General features: G+C 37.6%; 1 protein-coding gene and 17 non-coding genes across 18 annotated transcripts; 10 read left to right on the top strand and 8 right to left on the bottom strand.

Annotated features, from left to right (window-relative positions):
• The first annotated feature begins 148 nt into the window (after positions 1 to 148).
• Positions 149 to 222, top strand: Trnan-guu. The gene has a single exon. It is a non-coding gene; the product is annotated as a tRNA-Asn (tRNA).
• Positions 223 to 675: 453 nt separating this feature from the next.
• Trnak-cuu lies at positions 676 to 748 on the bottom strand. The gene has a single exon. It is a non-coding gene; the product is annotated as a tRNA-Lys (tRNA).
• A 732-nt stretch (positions 749 to 1,480) lies between these two features.
• Positions 1,481 to 1,553, top strand: Trnak-cuu. The gene has a single exon. It is a non-coding gene; the product is annotated as a tRNA-Lys (tRNA).
• A 1,080-nt stretch (positions 1,554 to 2,633) lies between these two features.
• On the top strand, positions 2,634 to 2,706 carry Trnak-cuu. The gene has a single exon. It is a non-coding gene; the product is annotated as a tRNA-Lys (tRNA).
• A 2,854-nt stretch (positions 2,707 to 5,560) lies between these two features.
• Positions 5,561 to 5,633, top strand: Trnak-cuu. Its single transcript has one exon. It is a non-coding gene; the product is annotated as a tRNA-Lys (tRNA).
• A 97-nt stretch (positions 5,634 to 5,730) lies between these two features.
• Trnai-aau lies at positions 5,731 to 5,804 on the top strand. The gene has a single exon. It is a non-coding gene; the product is annotated as a tRNA-Ile (tRNA).
• Positions 5,805 to 6,106: 302 nt separating this feature from the next.
• Trnai-aau lies at positions 6,107 to 6,180 on the bottom strand. The gene has a single exon. It is a non-coding gene; the product is annotated as a tRNA-Ile (tRNA).
• A 110-nt stretch (positions 6,181 to 6,290) lies between these two features.
• Trnai-aau lies at positions 6,291 to 6,364 on the bottom strand. Its single transcript has one exon. It is a non-coding gene; the product is annotated as a tRNA-Ile (tRNA).
• A 100-nt stretch (positions 6,365 to 6,464) lies between these two features.
• On the bottom strand, positions 6,465 to 6,538 carry Trnai-aau. Its single transcript has one exon. It is a non-coding gene; the product is annotated as a tRNA-Ile (tRNA).
• Positions 6,539 to 6,641: 103 nt separating this feature from the next.
• Positions 6,642 to 6,715, bottom strand: Trnai-aau. The gene has a single exon. It is a non-coding gene; the product is annotated as a tRNA-Ile (tRNA).
• A 3,148-nt stretch (positions 6,716 to 9,863) lies between these two features.
• On the top strand, positions 9,864 to 9,936 carry Trnar-acg. Its single transcript has one exon. It is a non-coding gene; the product is annotated as a tRNA-Arg (tRNA).
• A 172-nt stretch (positions 9,937 to 10,108) lies between these two features.
• Trnar-acg lies at positions 10,109 to 10,181 on the top strand. The gene has a single exon. It is a non-coding gene; the product is annotated as a tRNA-Arg (tRNA).
• A 1,141-nt stretch (positions 10,182 to 11,322) lies between these two features.
• Positions 11,323 to 11,395, bottom strand: Trnak-cuu. Its single transcript has one exon. It is a non-coding gene; the product is annotated as a tRNA-Lys (tRNA).
• A 115-nt stretch (positions 11,396 to 11,510) lies between these two features.
• On the top strand, positions 11,511 to 11,583 carry Trnar-acg. Its single transcript has one exon. It is a non-coding gene; the product is annotated as a tRNA-Arg (tRNA).
• A 1,046-nt stretch (positions 11,584 to 12,629) lies between these two features.
• On the top strand, positions 12,630 to 14,652 carry LOC108051965 (probable cytochrome P450 6w1). Its single transcript, XM_017134299.2, has 2 exons — positions 12,630 to 13,100; positions 13,228 to 14,652. Exons 1-2 carry the CDS (start codon positions 12,639 to 12,641, stop codon positions 14,293 to 14,295), a joined length of 1,530 nt encoding a protein of 509 aa, XP_016989788.2. The 5' UTR covers positions 12,630 to 12,638; the 3' UTR covers positions 14,296 to 14,652.
• Positions 14,653 to 16,026: 1,374 nt separating this feature from the next.
• On the bottom strand, positions 16,027 to 16,099 carry Trnar-acg. The gene has a single exon. It is a non-coding gene; the product is annotated as a tRNA-Arg (tRNA).
• A 98-nt stretch (positions 16,100 to 16,197) lies between these two features.
• On the bottom strand, positions 16,198 to 16,316 carry LOC123036971. Its single transcript, XR_006417258.1, has one exon. It is a non-coding gene; the product is annotated as a 5S ribosomal RNA (ribosomal RNA).
• A 2,031-nt stretch (positions 16,317 to 18,347) lies between these two features.
• Positions 18,348 to 18,420, top strand: Trnak-cuu. The gene has a single exon. It is a non-coding gene; the product is annotated as a tRNA-Lys (tRNA).
• The last annotated feature ends 237 nt before the right edge of the window (positions 18,421 to 18,657 follow it).

Raw genomic sequence — 18,657 nt, 5'->3', positions numbered from 1 at the left:
AAATGACTAGGATTTCAGAATTTTTTTAAATTTTCTTTTGAAATTAATAAATATTTTTAAAAGTGCGTCCCTTGTCACTAGATTTATATCTAAGTAAGGTTATGATACTGAAAAAACGAAACTAATATTGGGCACAACATAGCTATATGCCTCCGTGGCGCAATTGGTTAGCGCGTTCGGCTGTTAACCGAAAGGTTGGTGGTTCGAGTCCACCCGGGGGCGGAACTATCTTTTTTGTTATTCTTTTTTAGGATTGCGAAGGATCTACAATTCTTCCTTTCTATTTTTCCGTAATTTTTAAAATTTTGTTGTTTCACAATGTTAAGAAGCTTGATGTTATTCTTGCTTCAAATATGCGTCAAACGAAACTTAACTCCTTAAAATCTGATCAATCAGTCAAAAGTTAATGAATAAACATTTATTCGCATATTTTTCATTTGATAATGTTTGTCCCATTGTTAGTGTGTTTAAATTGTTGATCTAGTGTGTCTTGGTAAACTTTTTTAATGTATTTCACAGCTATAGCTGGAAAATTTGCTTTTGTTGGTCCACTTATTAAAAAAACCAGCTAGATTTGCAAGAACAAAAAGAAATAACTGTATGTAAAACGTCTATAAGTTTTTTACGACTAAACCATTTAAAAGGGGTGTGAATTTCAAAATAAAAATATAAATTCGCCCAACGTGGGGCTCGAACCCACGACCCTGAGATTAAGAGTCTCATGCTCTACCGACTGAGCTAGCCGGGCAATGTGGCGCAAATTAAAAAAAAATTAATATTAAAAAAACTGTGATTTAGATAAAAAAAAAAGATTGCAAAACCGTCAAACAGGTGAGTTGTGGCCCAGAGAAATTTTGAGATTTCCCAACCAAATTTGATCTTTCAGAACCGTGTTTTACTTGTTTGGTACATAAATCCATCCCAATCTAAAATCTACGTCTTTATTTGAATTCTAAAGTTTAAAATCTAAACAAATGCCTATATAATGTAAATTAAGACAAACTCATAAAAATCAAATGGATCTAAGTTGCCAAAGGTAAATATCACAGTTTTTGGGAACTCCAAAACTCGAATCGGTTACTGTCAAGTAATCAAATTGAGTTCTTCACAGGAGTCGATGTTTGAATATTTGGCATTGTTACAAAGAAAAAGGCCTTTTTAGACATTTTACAATTATCTTGTATCAAAACCTCGCTGAAAAATTTAAATAATTTGTTTTTATTTGTTTTCGATTTCAGAAACAAACCAATTTTTGGTTGAAAAATACATTTTGAAAATAAGTGTCATGTTTCATGATTCAACATTGGCAAGTCCCTGCTACAAATTCGAGATCTTTTTATTTTGAAAATAATGTAATTTAAAATTAATCAATTAAAACTATTTAGGCATAGAATAAAATATTCTTGAACGGTCGTCCCATCTTTTTGGGCACCTAGGTAGAAGACCGCAGGAAACCTTGATCCTACCGCGATCGTGCATTGCCCGGCTAGCTCAGTCGGTAGAGCATGAGACTCTTAATCTCAGGGTCGTGGGTTCGAGCCCCACGTTGGGCGCAACTTTTTGCATACTTTTTAAAGCGATTTTTGTTCAGCGTTGAATTTTATTCCAGAACTGGTAAATATTTTTTAATTTTTTTGTTAAATACCCACACTTTTTAGCCTTGTTTCGCAGTCGCACTACTGTGCTGTCAGAGGTTTATTAGATGTCTATTTATTTGTGTACTAATGTTCCACATAAGGCCTGAAGCCCCTCGCCAAGGAAACAAGGAATCGACAATATTAACAACAAGCAAATAAGTATAGCTTGGAATGAGATTCTTTTATTAGTTCCCCACGAGTGTTATTAGTTTGGAAAACCCGTGTACTGGTAAAATTACATTTGTAAATTTTTAACAAAAATCTTATTCCCTATCCATTAAAAAAATCCTTATTTTATTATTACTTATTAAATTTTTTAAACTATCGAACGATAAGAATTAAAATTACCAATGACCCAATTTGAAAATAAATAATTTATTAATATTTTCATTACAAAAATCTATCGTCTTGATAAAATTAAATTTGGGTTCGTTTCATTTACAATGCACAAGCCTTTCTGTCTAGATTGTAGGGCACAAAAAACGTCTGCGGGGCTGATTATCTGCCTCGTCGTCACGACTCCCTTTCTTTCTTGGCTGCTCCTGCTCTACTTCGTCTGTGTTTTTTCTTTTGTTTCCTTTCGCACATTGTTTCGTTTTAATATTTTATGGCAAATTACTTGGTAGCGGCAGCCAGGGGGGCCAAGCTCCGCCCCTCAATGCCCTCGCTACTTGGATCCTCTTGCATTGAGGTAGGCGCGTTATTTTATACATCATTGCCATTAGAAAACAGTAAAATGGGCTAAAGCTAGACAATGGGTTCCGCCGCGCAACCCAGAAAACAATTACCCAGCTCAGAACCAAAGGCCCAGACAGAGACAGCCAATAGGGACAGCCAAGTCTAATGGAACGAAAAGGAAGTTTCGAATATTACCAGAAATAGAAGAGCTGCTTCCCTCCAAAGAGTGTCTAGACGAGAAATAAATCAATGCCACGTTTGCAGACTTCTAGGTTCGTTTGCGAGAAATTTTATTCTTTGGACGAAATCAAGAACATCGCCCGGCTAGCTCAGTCGGTAGAGCATGAGACTCTTAATCTCAGGGTCGTGGGTTCGAGCCCCACGTTGGGCGAAATTTATATTTTAGTTTTTTATTGTCTTTTTATACCCTTGCAGAGGGTATTATAATTTTGGTCAGAAGTTTGTAACGCAGTGAAGGAGACGTTTCCGACCCCATAAAGTATATATATTCTTGATCAGGATCAATAGGGGAGTCGATATAGCCATGTCCGTCTGTCCGTCTGTCCGTCTGTCCGTCTGTTTCAATACCGTTTGCGAGCTCAGTTTAAAAGCTAGCGATCTGAAACTTTCACAATCGTCCTAAAACATGTGTACGCAGATCAAGTTTGAAAATCGCCCCGATCGGACGTCTATATCCTATAGCTCCCATAGGAACAATTGGATATATCTTGCAAGAATTTATGATATTTCGCGCAGTGTAAAAGCTATTGACATTAATCTTTACAAATCGTATTTTTTTATGCATACCTTGATCAGGGTAAAAGCGCGTGGCGATCGGACGTCTATATCCTATAGCTCCCATAGGAACAACAGGGTAAAATCGGTTAAAATTTTATGATTTTTAGGATATTTCGCGCAGTGTAAAAGCTATTGACATAAATCTTTCCAAATCTTATTTTTTTATGCGTACCTTGATCAGGGTAAAAGCGCGTGACGATCGGACGTCTATATCCTATAGCTCCCATAGGAACAATAGGGTAAAATCGGTCCAAATTTGATGTTTTTCAGAATATTTCGCGATGTGTAAAAGCTATTGCTGTACATTTTTTCAAATCGTATTTTTTTATGCATTCCTTCATCAAGGTAAAAGCGCGTGCTGATCGGACGTCTATATCCTATAGCTCCCATAGGAACAATACGGTGAAATCGGTCAAAATTTCATGTTTTATAGAATATTTCGCGCAGTGTATAAGCTATTGACATACATTTTTCAAAGTCTTATTTATTTACGCATATCTGGATTAGGGTAAAAGCGTTTGCCGATCGGACGTCTATTTCTTATAGCTTCCGTAGGAAAAATAGTTAAAGGCTGCGAAAGTATCCCTTTTTTTCTATTTTTATATGACATTTTTGCAGTATAAAAGCAATTGACATTAAACGATGCAAATCTAGTTTATTTATGTATACCTTATTCCTTTCGCTACTTTTTCAGTTTTAGCAATTTCGGCAAAGTCTGCAAGGGTATTAAAACTTCGGCTTGCCGAAGTTAGCTTCCGTCCTCGTTTTAATTTTTATTTTAGGGGTTACAGTGAACATTCTTGATTAAAAATCTGTTGAATTAAATTATCCTTACATGTTTTAATAATTAATAATTAAACTGCTTAAATCCTAGAAAAATAAGAAGGAAACAAATGTATCAAATGATCTTTCAAACGTCATTTTTATACCCTTGCAGAGGGTATTATAATTTTGTTCAAAAGTGTGCAACGCAGTCAAGGAGACATCTCCGACCCTATAAAGTATATATATTCTTGATCAGAATCACCTCCTGAGTTGATATAGCCATGTCCGTCTGTCCGTCTGTCTGTTTCTACGCAAACTAGTCTCTCAGTTTTAAAGCTATCGAATTGAAACTTTGCACACACCCTTCTTTCCTTTGCACGCAGTATATATGTCGGAACGGCCGGGATCGGCCGACTATATCCTATAGTGGTGTTTGTAAAGTTAGGAAGTTGGAATTTTCTACGGGTTTTATATTTGGCCAATCAATTCGACCTACCGAATTTCATAAGGATCGGCCGACTATAGCCTATAGCTGCCATATATCTGAACGATTGGAAATGCCATAACTTTGGTGTTTTTAAAGTTAGGAAGTTGGGATTTTTTATGAGTATTAAGAATGCATCATATGAATAATTTTGAAGAATATAATTTACAGAGTATTCTGCAAGGGTATATCAATTTCGGCTCCGCCCGAAGTTAGCTTTCCTTTCTTGTTTAAAACAGTATTCAAGAACATGATAAACACCTATGTATTTTTAGTTTCGACATTTTAATTTTGATCAAAAGTTTGCAATGCAGTAAAGGGCACTTTAAGTTAAGATAGACTCGATAGTTGATGCTAAACAATACATTTTTAAGTACTTCATGGAGTTGAATATTTCTTCAAAATTTTAACTGTATCGACATACAATACCATAAGATCACACTAGAAGCGTTTTTTCAAAGAATGTTGCCTATATTTTTATTGTTCATTATATAACAAAACGTTTCCAATAGTCTTTTCAACTAAAACAAGAGAGAACGCTATAGTCGGGTTCCCCGACTATCAGATACCCGTTACTCAGGTAAAGGGAGTGCGAGGGAGATGGAGATATAAATTTGATCACGCATAACTTTTTAACGAATGGTCCGATTTGAAAAATTTCTTCTACATTTCGATAGGTATTGATAAACACAATAAAACTGCATTTTTACTTTTCCGAAATATTTAAATTTTTAAAATCGTATATAAGCGATTGTGGCCGTTAAAGGGGGCGTGGCACCTTTTTGAAACAAACTTGCGCTGCGTAGGAACTCCTAGAATCTGCATGCAAAATGCCAATCTTCTAGCTATTATAGTTTCCGAGATCTCAGCGTTCATACGGACAGACAGACAGACGGACAGACGGACATGGCTATATCGACTCGGCTAGTGACCCTGATCAAGAATATATATACTTTATAGGGTCGGAAACGCTTCCTTCTAGCTGTTACATACTTTTGCACGAATACAATATACCCTTTTACTCTACGAGTAACGGGTATAAATAGTTTTCATTAAACATTTTTAGTTTGAAATTAATACAAATTTGGCTTGTCCATGAAATAATTAGATTCTGAGATGTCCCTTCCCTTATAGCCACGTGAGAATTATCCTCCAATGCAAATTGCAGACAAAACTTTATGTTCAAATTGATCGCACAGCCCGGCTAGCTCAGTCGGTAGAGCATGAGACTCTTAATCTCAGGGTCGTGGGTTCGAGCCCCACGTTGGGCGAAAATTTTTTCTTCTTTATTACTACAAAAAAAATTACATTTTGCTTATGGTTTCTAGAATTTTATTAACAGTATCAAAATTTTTCAGCAACTCGATTGGCCCATTAGCTCAGTTGGTTAGAGCGTCGTGCTAATAACGCGAAGGTCGCGGGTTCGATCCCCTCATGGGCCAAGCCGTTTTTTTTATCCACTTTAACGTGAATTAAATGTATTGAGTATTGTTACAGATTGGAAAGAAAATTTCATATCGTTTTCTTACCGAAAGTGTTACATAACAAGGTTAAATATTTTCGACTTAAAAGTATTTGCATATGTAGGTATATTCTTATTATTTTATATTATTTAAGTAATAAATAATAATAATAAATTAAAAACACATTTGGGGCTCTCATAGTCGAGATTAAAATAGTCTCATGGAAAATGGGTCAAGTATCTATCCTAAACTAGAACAAGTTATTAAAAAAAATTTAGCTCTGGCCCATGAGGGGATCGAACCCGCGACCTTCGCGTTATTAGCACGACGCTCTAACCAACTGAGCTAATGGGCCTTGATGACGCCATATTGTTTTTAGGACTTCTTTTAGCATGTTAAAAATATTTTTTTTCAAAATAGATAAAAATTAAGAAGACCCAACAAGTAATTAAAAATAATGATAGCTGGCCCATGAGGGGATCGAACCCGCGACCTTCGCGTTATTAGCACGACGCTCTAACCAACTGAGCTAATGGGCCTAGATGTAGCCATTTTGCTGTAAGGACTTTTTTAAGGATGAAAAATAACTCTTTGGGTAAAAATTATAAGCAGACCGATTAAAATATTCAAAAAATTAGTTGGCCCATGAGGGGATCGAACCCGCGACCTTCGCGTTATTAGCACGACGCTCTAACCAACTGAGCTAATGGGCCTAGATGACGCCATCTTGCTTTTAGGACCATTTTAAGCATAAGCAAGACCTATTTAAAATTAAAACAGATAACAGGAGATCACAATCAATAAAAATATAATTAGTGGCCCATGAGGGGATCGAACCCGCGACCTTCGCGTTATTAGCACGACGCTCTAACCAGCTGAGCTAATGGGCCCGTATAACTTAGGCTGAAAACTGATCCAGTTGCCGTAAGCTTCAACTTACCTTTAAGAACTTTATGGAATACTGTCCCGTCTTCAGATGTGACTTAGTTTCTTATTATTGCACTTTGAACCGATCGCATACTCCTGGGAGTTATCACTGAAATGAAGATGCAGAGAAAAAGAGCTTTGTAAAAAATGGAAAACAACCAAGTAATGAGAGGCCGGAAAATGCATCAATGAAACGTGTTTTCACACACGACACAAAGGCGAAGGATGAGAGAACTAATGAAGAAGTAAAAAATAAGTGAGGCAGAGACAGAAGGAAAGATAATGAGAGGAATGTATGCCGCGTAGATACAAAATAAAGCGATATGAGGGCTATGTGATGGAACGAACCGACGCAATAAGTTTTCAGTGGTGTAGGTTAGGGCGAGCATCTCCCCCACTACTGGCACACACACAAACACTCATTGCGGGTGGGGGGAGGCAGAACTTCAATAGGCCGTCCCGTCCGACAACTTGCAATTGTCGAAGAATGAGCGTAGAAACAGGCAGACGGCGCAAAAGGCTGCAAGAGATGGAAAGCTAAAAATGTTGCAGAATTGCAACGCGGCAGTGGAAGCGACAGGGGAGGCCGGATGGCGGACGAACAGGCATTCAGTCTGATGTCAGGGGCATGAAGTTGCAATGAAAATGAAATTGCAAGCGGCCCAAAGACAGGCGGGATATTTATACGAGACTGCATCGGTGTGAGCGCCGCACATTATATTTAGTTGCGCTAGTGTCTGGTTCTACTACATTCTATGTGGCAGTTTTTAGATATGTATCTACGAGATACATTTCAGACATGCAGAGCGCACGTCGAAAACTCTGCCTCAGCACCAGCACCATTCTCTGCGCTATTTTCGCTTTCAACGAATGTCCGCTGAAGAGCCTGATGGTGAAGTTGCACCCCAAAATGGACGACGATGTCTTTCAGCCTGCCAGACTTGTTTTCCGTTTCCCACTCTGCAGGTTAATGGGGCCAAAAAGACTAGAAGAATCTTATACAGAATCGTCCTTTCGAGTTACTGACCCAATGGAACTCCAAGCTTAGGGATGCTTGCGATGTAAATTACTAGTGAAAATAAAATCAAATAAATTTTTTTTGGTTTATTGCTAGAAATTTGTTTTTACTTATAAGTTCGTCATGCTCCAATAATTAAATTAAACATAGTAACAAATTATTTTCCTTGAACCGTATAAACAAAACATCTGCGAAATTATTTTTTTTGTTTTGTTTTTAAGTTGTTAATCACTTTGCGTGGTAACCTTAGTTTTAAAGCGTTAAATAAACCAAATGCTTTTTTAACTTGATCTGCGTTCATTTGAAATAACTGGACCCGTGTGTCGTTTCTAAGTTGGGAAATTTTTAAGTTTTTTTCAAGGTAAAATATATATTTAGCTTTCAATAATGCAAAAAAAAGCTACTCTAAGTATTCAGAATGAAAAAAGGAGCGTTGTCAAGCTTAGCTTCGCAAGATCATAAAAACTTATTTAAGAATTAACATTTTTATTGTTTTGACTAAAAACATTCTTTTTTTTTTTTAAAAAAAATTGTCTACATTTTTAAAAAAACTGGATATTGATGGGCTCAGAAATCTATCCAAAATTATATTCCACCTGAGCAACCCTACGGCTTTTTTCTTATTCTTCGTAGTTCCGACGGCAGACCTGCATTAACAACATTAACTGAGTCGCTAAACGAGTTAACCGCGACGCCGGCAGAGGCAGCGAGTCTTCTGTGAAGGCCTACAAACACACATAGGGAAGGCAGAAGAGTTGAGGGGGCCAGGGGGCGTAGAAACAGAGAGAGAGAACCGCAAGCACACACCAATACTCATACGGGCGTATGTAAATGGAAAGGAGAAACGGCAGCTAAACAAACAGCAACAACAAGAACGAACCAAGCAGACAACTATGGGCACAAAATAACAAAAATAAAAAGAAAAGGGGAAACAACAACAGCGACGACGGCGTCTGCTTGCCCCAATCTTTGTGCTTTTAGTATTACGTTTTGGCTTCTCCTTCGGGCTCCAGCCGAAGCAGACGATGAAAACAAAAAAGCATGTGAAAAACAGAATAGGCGAAGCGCTGAAGAGAGCGAGAATATCAGCAAATGGCAAAGATGTAAAGGAGACGGGTGGATATTTTTTGTTGATTTACGGTTTTTTAGGCTGCAACGCAACTTACCGGAGCTGAACACAAATTCTATTTACTTTTGCCACTATATGTTTGCCATTTTACATTGCACACTCACTGAAACACACACACCCACGCACAAAACGTTGGTTCGCAGTTTTAGCGATTATTCCGAGAGTAGTTTTCACACAAAGGTTACGGAGCACAACGTCGATTGGCCCAAAAAAGTTTCTCAAACCTCAAAACACGCACTTTTCTTTTCCTTCATGGCATCGGAAGATTGGTCTTTAATTGATTGCCACAACATTTGCTGTTTGCCGCGCTCGGAAACTGCACACTTCGAAAGTCGACGACGGACTGAGACCCACTGATTTTCTCCCTTGCAGTCGACGCTTTTTGTTTCGCTGCCGACGCTGCGCTGGCTTCGCTGCAGGCTTCGTTCTCATAGGGGGTGTGGAGTTGCATTTTTTAAAATAAATTTCAATGCAAAAAGTAAACCCAATCTCCTAAAAGAATGGATTTTTAGAGATCCGAGTTAAACTTTTATTTGCAGTTGTTGAATTAAAAATATACAACTAACTAGTATGCCTAAAATAGGGTGAGAAGTATTAAAAAAATGAATTTGATCTATAAAACTTACTAATAAAAAGCAATAACCCTGTATATTTTTAAAAGAGTCTATTAAATGTAATTTCCTTTTCTTAAATAAGAGTTACTAAGTTTAATTTGTTTAATATGTAAAGAAATGCAAACAAAATTGTTTTATTTTATTTTTTTATTGTTTTAGGTAAAGCTTTAGAAATTGGCATAAACAAGATGTTTAAGATTTTATTTAAAATTATGTTCATAACGCTATTAGCTTGTTTAATGCACTGCTTAATACTACACTGCTTTGAGTAGGAAGTCGATAGCAAAGTGCGTGAGTGACTTAAAAGCTTCTCCCTTAGATGTTGAGACTTGGACAACGAGCATTTATGTGGTCCTGTGGCGCAATGGATAACGCGTCTGACTACGGATCAGAAGATTCCAGGTTCGACTCCTGGCAGGATCGGCTTTTTTTGCAATTCGTTTTCTTTACTTGGAAATTATTTTAATTTATAAGCATATTCATTTTTGTTGTAATAGTGAAAATAATGAAAATCCATTAATAATTTAATAGTATTTAATAATTAGCTTTGATATCATGTAGGCAAGCTCGCCATTTTGACCGGCAACGAACATGTGGTCCTGTGGCGCAATGGATAACGCGTCTGACTACGGATCAGAAGATTCCAGGTTCGACTCCTGGCAGGATCGATTTTTTTGTTGTCATTTTTTGTGTTTTATTGTCCGATATAATAAATCCGATTTTAACAAATTTGTTACGTTGATTCAATCAAACAAATGCTTTACTTCCTGTTAAATCCCCTCAAATAATGATTCTACAATTAAGTTTTTTTCGCTGTTAGGATTGCTTTTTGTTTGTATTCAACAAGATTTTAAAAATTTTCTCGTTGAATATAAGAAAAAAGCAATCCGAATCCGTAACAATATTGGTTTAAAAATGTAGATATTATTGATGGATATTTTTTTATTTATTTCCTAACGGGAGTGGCAAACGAACCGATGAGCTTGGACAACGCTATTGGTTATAAACGTTCCCGCATTAACAAACAACTATATTTCATATTAAAACGAGAAAGAAAGAAAACTTCGGCAAGCCGAAGTTTATATACCCTTGGAGATATTACAAAACGAAATTTTGATTTATATGCCTATTTTACTAAAAACAATGAAGCTATGTTGATTTTGCGCTGCATTTTGCTATGGTTTCTATGGTATATGATATTGTTGTCCGATTTTTAGAAAACTAAAAGCGTAATTCTGATATAGCAAATAATTACTATATCTGAAAAGAATATTTTAATAAATAGAAAAACAACAACATTTTAAATTTTTATTTTTTTTAATTTTTTGATTGTTCTTATGGGAGCTATTTGATATAGTTGCTCGAACCGGCTTGTTCTGACATATATACTACCTGCAATAAAAAGACAACTTTCAGACGGACGGACGTACGGACGGACAGACATGGTTCGTGATGCTGGTGATGCTGATCAAGAATTTACATACTTTTCAGGGTTGGAAATGTCTTATTACGCAGTGCGTTGCAAATTTTCGACTGAAATTTTAATACCCTCTGCAAGGGTATAAAAATGTAGAATCACAGACAGAAATCAAACGAGAATAACGATCATTTCCTGTTAGTTCGCGACAAAGAATAAAGACGCAGCAAAAATAATTTTGATCATTTCCCTAATAATTTATTTAAGAAATCTATGTTTATTCGGACATGCGCACTGATGCTCCTGATCAACCTGTTGTTACTTTATATTTAACGAGTAACGTGTATAAAAATACACTGAAGTATATAAGAGAAAACAACAAAAAAAAAAGTCGCCCAACGTGGGGCTCGAACCCACGACCCTGAGATTAAGAGTCTCATGCTCTACCGACTGAGCTAGCCGGGCTATAACCAGTGGGCCGACAATCACTAATTTAAGCTTTGCTGCTGACAAAACTAAAAAAGCTTTTGCCTTGGAACGTCGGGGGTCTTCAGCAGTTTCAGGTCGCGTGTTGAATCACGGTCCTGTGGCGCAATGGATAACGCGTCTGACTACGGATCAGAAGATTCCAGGTTCGACTCCTGGCAGGATCGATTTTTTTTAAGCTCCACAAATGACAATTCCGGAATTAAATTGTTTCTCCAAGAAATCCAAATTTTGAAAAAACAGAACTTATTTTTGTTCTTTTTAGTCAATAATAATCAACAATAATAATTTTCAAGACAGTCACGCTGGTAATGAAATGCTACTGCCTATTTGTAAGTCTGACTATTTAAATAAAGCTAACAGTATTTGTGGTGTCTGCATTAAAATATGACGCCTTAGAGTGTGCAACAATGTTTTTTTAACACAATATTAATAAAAATACTAATCTAAATAAATTAAGTATAGCGCTGATAACATATACAATCAAAATGTTTAATTCAGTTTGCTTATACTCCGGTAATACAGGTCAGAGCAGGAGGGTTTCCTCGACGTGTGCTTCAGTCTGCCAGCGCACGCTGACTAGTTCAAACAAAATCTGAATTCACATCGACTCGATTCGCGATTCATTCAACTTTTTGCAATGTCATGGAGACTAAGCGAAATAGCGCAAGCATTTTTCGCCTAGTCAAACATCGAATGGCGTTTTAAATACCCTTATCATACACAGCAAAGGATCGGATAGTAATATCAAATTACAAATTAAATGAATTAAAGTGCTTACCTTTTATTTTAAACAAGGTTTTTTACGGCAATTATTGAGAATAAAACATGCTTAATTTTTTTTGAATATATCCATTTGTTTTTGGTTTTGTTGTATTGAAAAGTTCTGATAGGTTTACTTTGTCTTGAGAATTGTTTGAATTATTTTATATTACCAGAAGTGAAAATGGTTTTAGATGTAACTTAAATACAATAATGATAGCAGACTTGAAAATAGAAAAATAAAAAATACTACAAAAAACTGTTAATTTTTTTGAGTGTTGACAGTTTAGAACGAGCGCCCTCCCGATAAGCGTAAACATTCAGTGGTCTTGGCGCATCTACGCTATGCCTTTACCCTTACATTATATTGTTTGTTCGACTGGAAAGCTTTGGCGATCGTTTAAAAGCGTCTACGGAGAAGCTAATATAGTAGTAGCTCCCGGTAGACGAAGATTTAAACATGTCGATCGAGCTACTGCTTCTCCTCGCTACATTAGCGATCGTTTTCTACATCTGGCAGAGGCGGACGTTCTCCTTTTGGAAGCGCCATGGGGTGAAATACCTCAGTCCACTGCCCGTTGTGGGATGCACCCGTGATTTTCTGACCGGACGGGCGGCGTTCTTCGAGCAGATCCAAAGGTTTCACGAATCACCTGGCTTCGAGAATGAACCTTTCGTTGGCGTGTACATGTCCTATCGGCCGGCTCTGATAATTCGGGATCTGGACCTGATCAAGACGGTGATGATCAAGAAGTTCCAGTACTTCAACAATCGTGTGCTGCAAACAGATCCGCACAACGACCCTCTGGGCTTCAACAACCTCTTCTTTGCCCGCAGTCCGGCGTGGAGGGAGTTGCGCACCAAGATCTCCCCGGTCTTTACCACGGGAAAGATAAAGCAAATGTATCCTCTGATGGTGAAGGTGAGTGCTGTTATAATTATCAAAAACCTTGTTTACCTATTACATTCCAAATTGATAAGTGAACTTTATCAAATGATATGGTATTACACGATTTGTTTTATTTATAAATTATTAATTCTTTTTGTAGATTGGAAAGAACCTGGAGGCCAGCGCCGATCGCCTGGGAAGTGGTTCGAACATCCCGATCAAGGACCTGTGCGCCCGCTTCACCACTGACCTGATTGCCACCATTGCCTTTGGCCTGGAGGCAAACGCTCTGCAGAACGCCAAGAGCGAGTTCTTCTACCACAATAGGGCTATATTCGCGGTGACCTTAAGTCGGGCCATCGACTTTGCCATCATTTTCATGCTGCCGTCTTTGGCATCGATAGCCCGCGTGAAACTCTTTTCGAAGGAAACCAGCAAATTTATCAAGAAAAGCATTAACTATGTGCTGACGGAACGCGAAAGAAGTGGCCAAAAGCGAAACGACCTTGTCGACATCCTTTTGGCATTGAAAAAGGAGGCTGCTGCCAATCCGGATAAGTCGCAACAGACATTTGATGTGGACTATTTGGTGGCCCAGGCGGCCGTTTTCCAGACAGCTGGCTATGAAACTAGTTCCTCCACAATGACGCTGACGCTTTACGAGTTGGCCAAGAACGAGGAACTGCAGGACCGTCTGCGACAAGAGATCGCCGACTTCTTTGGGGACGAGGACCATGTTAGCTACGAGCGAATTCAGGAGATGCCCTACCTGTCGCAGGTCGTCAACGAGACATTGCGCATGTATCCAATCGTGGGCTACGCGGAGCGACAGTGCTCCCAGCCAGCGGAGGGAGAACGCTTCACCCTGGATCCCTTCCACAACATGGAGCTGCCGGATGGCATGTCCCTCTACGTGTCCGCTTTGGCCATCCAGCGGGATCCAAAGTACTGGCCGGAGCCAGAGAAATTTGACCCGGAACGCTTCAGTCCGGCGAACCGCGATAACATCAACATGGACGCCTACATGCCATTCGGCGTTGGTCCCCGGAACTGCATCGGTATGCGATTGGGTCTGCTACAGTCCAAATTGGGACTTGTGCACCTTCTGCGGAACCACCAAGTCCACACATGCGACCAGACCGTTGAGAAGATCGAGTTTGCTCCGACCAGCCCGGTTCTTGCTTCCAAGCAAGAAATCATCCTCCGACTGGAAAAAGTTTCCAGTTAGTGTTGTTGTGGAGAGATCTTATAGGTTGTAAATATTGTTAAAATTAAAGAAACTGCATTCCAAAGAATGAACGTGTCGGAGCTGTGCTTCATAGCTCTTTGGGAATTTGACTTAAGACAAGTTTGCACAATCAACAAATTTTCGAGATGATTGCAGACATTTTAAATCACTTGCTCTGAATTGGACAAATTTAAATTAAATTGTTAAATCGCTTATGTTAATTTGTCTTCGCATTTCGCAAGTAGTACCATAACATCCTAATGCATACCAAAGACAAAAAAATAGGATTAAGCTTTAAAAATAAATGTAATTCAATAAACTTTAACATTTATTCTTAATAAATTTATTACAGATAAATCTGATTGGCATATCATTTAACTGCGCAAACACTTACTCTCACTGCAACACATTCATATATACATATATCCATGGCAAACTTGTTTTAGTTTCATTTGACAAGGAAAGTGTTTACACAACCGCTTAACCTTCCCTAAAGATGGGGATAGCTTCATCCCTGCGACAAGTCAAGGACACCCTGTGGACAATTATCCTTCAAGGAAAATGTCATAATAGCAACTTGCAGCATACTGCAGCTAAAGCATAAAAAGTTTTGCTCACTCGATGGATAAAAAACTTCGACAACGGCTGTTGCGTCCAGAGCTTGGTCCCTTTGGAAGGACCGCTTCATGACTTGCTGGTCCTATTGTGGCTCTCATACAACCACGCAAACACTCGTTCACGCTGAAGCACTTAACGCACTTAATGCAATTGTCAATTTACTCAGTACTCGTTATGGAAGTGCGACTGGTGCAAGTGGAATGGAGGCGAAGAGGGCGACCTCTAATGAGCGGTTACAAAGGTTCGGATGGATTACAGCACGAAATGGGTGTCTAGAAGTTGTCTAATGATACATGAGTTGTGCTTATTTTGTTTCCACTTTACATTTAAAGCGGGTTTTAATTATGGTTACAAATCTTGCTTTACTATTTGCATGTGGTTTTAAATGTACACAGTATATAAAACTTTAAATGAGATAAAATTCTGTAGAGCGCCCTTTATATGGGAATATTTTTAAAAACGGATATTTTTTTTCAAACCAACAATGAATTCGAGGTACAGATACTTAGAAAAATATTTTATTGTACCAAGCAACAAGTTATTTGTTATTCCGCATTACTTTTTAAGACGCGCGTATATTATTTAATTTTAATAATGATTTCAGATTTAATAAAGTACAATGTTACGGGCCCCAAATTTTTTATTTAGTATTAACTGAAAAAAATCGAAATGTTTTTAAATTGCTTTACATATACTAAAAAAGGGGAATAGGCAAAAAGTTATTAACGAAGCCAACAACACGCTGTGTTGTTTTTTCTGTAAAGTTAAAAAAAGATTTCGGAATTCCTACATATGTCTGAATGAAGACTATATCAAAAAAGCCTGCATAGAAACGGTCGAAAAATTATTAGAAAAATAGACAAGCTTCCATGTTTTTACGCATAAATATATAAGATTTTTTGCATTTTTTCTTTTATACAAATCAGACGACTACATTATCTAGGCATGAAAACAATTTTATTGTTTTTTTTTTTATAAATGTGCATATAAAAATTGACTATGTATTGTTGTTTTCAAAGACTTTTTTTAAACTTGTTATATATATTATCTTTTGTTTTTTTAATATAATTTATAAAAATCGAAAAAAGCAAATGTATAAAAACATAAAAAATCCGATCCTGCCAGGAGTCGAACCTGGAATCTTCTGATCCGTAGTCAGACGCGTTATCCATTGCGCCACAGGACCCATGAAATTGGTTCAAACTTGATAAGAAAATTCTTTTCAAATTGTTTAAAATAAAATAAAAAAAAAGAGGGAGTAGGCCGCAAAAAGTTGGTGGACGAGGCCAACAACACGCGGTGTTCCCAAGCGGTCCCCCATCTAAGTACTAACCGCGCCCGACGCTGCTTAATTTCGGTGATCGGACGAGAACCGATGTGTTCAGCGTGGTATGGTCGTTGACGAAAGACGTGTGTCTAAACTTTGGGCTTATACTCTTCTTTACATTAATTTTATGGAAATAATAAAAATATTGAAAAAATTTTAAAAGTGTTTTTACGTATATTTCTAGTTTACATATGTAGACTCATATTAGCATTAAAAAAGTTTTGCGATGTGAAAAATAAATTGATTCGAATCATTTAAGATTACATTCGAGTGTGTTACGCAGCATTTGTGTATGAAGAATAAATCACCAGATCACATACAGTTTTCATATATGAAAACATCAAAAATTTACGTGCGATGCAACGTGGAATAAAATGACATCAAATTTAATGATAAACTGCAGTTAAGCCAATTTACAGTTGACTTGTTCTAAGGGTGCAACTGCAACAGCCACTGACAAGGGCACTGGCAAATGCGTGGCACGCAACTGAATGACTTTGGACTGACCTTCGTGTTGGGATTTGCAAACGATTTCTCCCTCTGTCGTATCGGAAAATCGCGTGCGACTTTTTTATACAAATATTGCGTAACTTTTGCCACCTTTCGCGGGAGTGGCTTTTTCATTCGATTGAATTGCAGCTCATCCAGGTCGTATCGAACAAGGAAAGCCACTCTGCTGGGGGAGATCCACCTGCAACCGCTGCCAGCTGACAGTGGGTCGTTACTGGCTTGGCTTGGCCATTAGTTTTAATTAGCCAGTGGCAGCCATTGAATAAATGTCTTTCTGCCAGATTACGCTAGCATCCAGCATCATAGCCGAACTAAAACTCGGATAAAGTTTCGCCTTGAGCCAGAAATTGCATGCAAATCGACATAAAATTAATAAACTCGCAAATTGCATAGCTTTCCCCTTTGTTGCTGGTCTTCTAATTAACTGGAAACTTTTTACCCCTCCAGAACCTTGTGCTAGCTATATCAGAAATTTGTTAATTAAGGAACTGGGCGCCTGGACGCCCCGTCAATGTCCTTAGCTTTGATGGGGACATTTGGCCAAATAGACGAAGGAAAAAGAGAACGATTAAATCTTGATGAAGCATTTGGTGGCACAGATTTGTCGGTCGTGGAATCGAGCAAGTCACCAAATTAACAAAATGTATTTTAAGTCCAGTGTTATTCCATGTGTCACACATTTTAACAAAAAAAGTTTTTTGATAAATTACAACAGATCGTATTAATAACTACATTTACTATTAATTTTTACCGGAGCAGTGGACCCCATTGCGATATACGCAACAAAAAGTGTTGCTTTTACGTATGCGTAATATTTATATGCATGAGCCACAATATAGCTATTATAAACAAATGTAAACGGGGCAGTACAAAAATTGCCTTTAATATGAAAATTTAAATTTTTGCACTTTTAATTAATTTTGTAGAAAATAGAAAGCGCTTTCTTCTGATTTACTTTTGTTCACATGTCTTAAATGGACTTCTGAAATGAAGAAGTTGTGGGTGTTACGATGAATATCCACGCCATAAAACAACGCTAAGCGTTTGACGACCTTCGCTTTACGTGCTGCGAAAATGTCCAACAGCTGAAAGCCAAGCTCGTTCCCCAGTTTTCCCTTCCAGCTAGAAGCATAAATTAAGTTGAAGGAGGAACTGCAGGAGTTGGGACACTCATTGGCCTTAGCCGAGGAACCTTTGGTGCATTTATCCTGCGTGACTTTCTGCTGTCAGAGGGGTCCTTTCCATCTTGTCGGCGTCCTTTGCTCTCAGCATCCGCATCGGAGCAGCATTAGCCAACCAATTTAATTGCAATTTTTCCTTCCAACCGACCAAAGACAAATAACCAAAGCTAATAGATCATGTCATCTTGTCAACAAGTTTTACAATTTAATTGCGCATTCAACAAGGCACGACCAAGCACAGCTCAATTTGTAGCAAAGTTGAAAAGTTAAAGCAATATGCATGAAATTGATATATTTAATATCTTAAAATGTGTTATATTTTCTTAGTTAGTATTTTTAGAACCTTTTTCAAAATTTGTTGTATTGATCGCGATCAGCGTTATCACAAATAGATAATTGTCCAATTCTTCATCACAGCCCGGCTAGCTCAGTCGGTAGAGCATGAGACTCTTAATCTCAGGGTCGTGGGTTCGAGCCCCACGTTGGGCGAAATTTTTTATTTTAGCTTTATTTCATTAGTTTTTAAAGTTAAAAAAGATTTTTGAATTCGTATGTACAAAAATCCTTCTATCTATTTGGAACTTCCGAAATCGGACGATTATATCATACAGCCAAAATTTAATCGAATAGAAATTAATAGAAAAATAGACGAAGCTTATATTCTAAATATATACGATTTTATGATTATGTTATTATTCTATATTACAAATTAATTTACTACATTAT

The sequence above is a fragment of the Drosophila rhopaloa genome, unplaced genomic scaffold (assembly GCF_018152115.1).
Source record: "Drosophila rhopaloa isolate 14029-0021.01 unplaced genomic scaffold, ASM1815211v1 contig_115, whole genome shotgun sequence".
Classification (NCBI taxonomy): domain Eukaryota; kingdom Metazoa; phylum Arthropoda; class Insecta; order Diptera; family Drosophilidae; genus Drosophila; species Drosophila rhopaloa.
This window is presented reverse-complemented; position numbering and strand designations above follow the sequence as displayed.

Excerpts from the sequence above, each read along its gene's own strand:
- LOC108051965 (XM_017134299.2), top strand. The coding sequence starts at position 12,639 with ATGTCGATCGAGCTACTGCTTCTCCTCGCTACATTAGCGATCGTTTTC. Across the intron at positions 13,101-13,227 it reads TGTATCCTCTGATGGTGAAG|ATTGGAAAGAACCTGGAGGC; the intron begins GTGAGTGCTGTT and ends TTCTTTTTGTAG.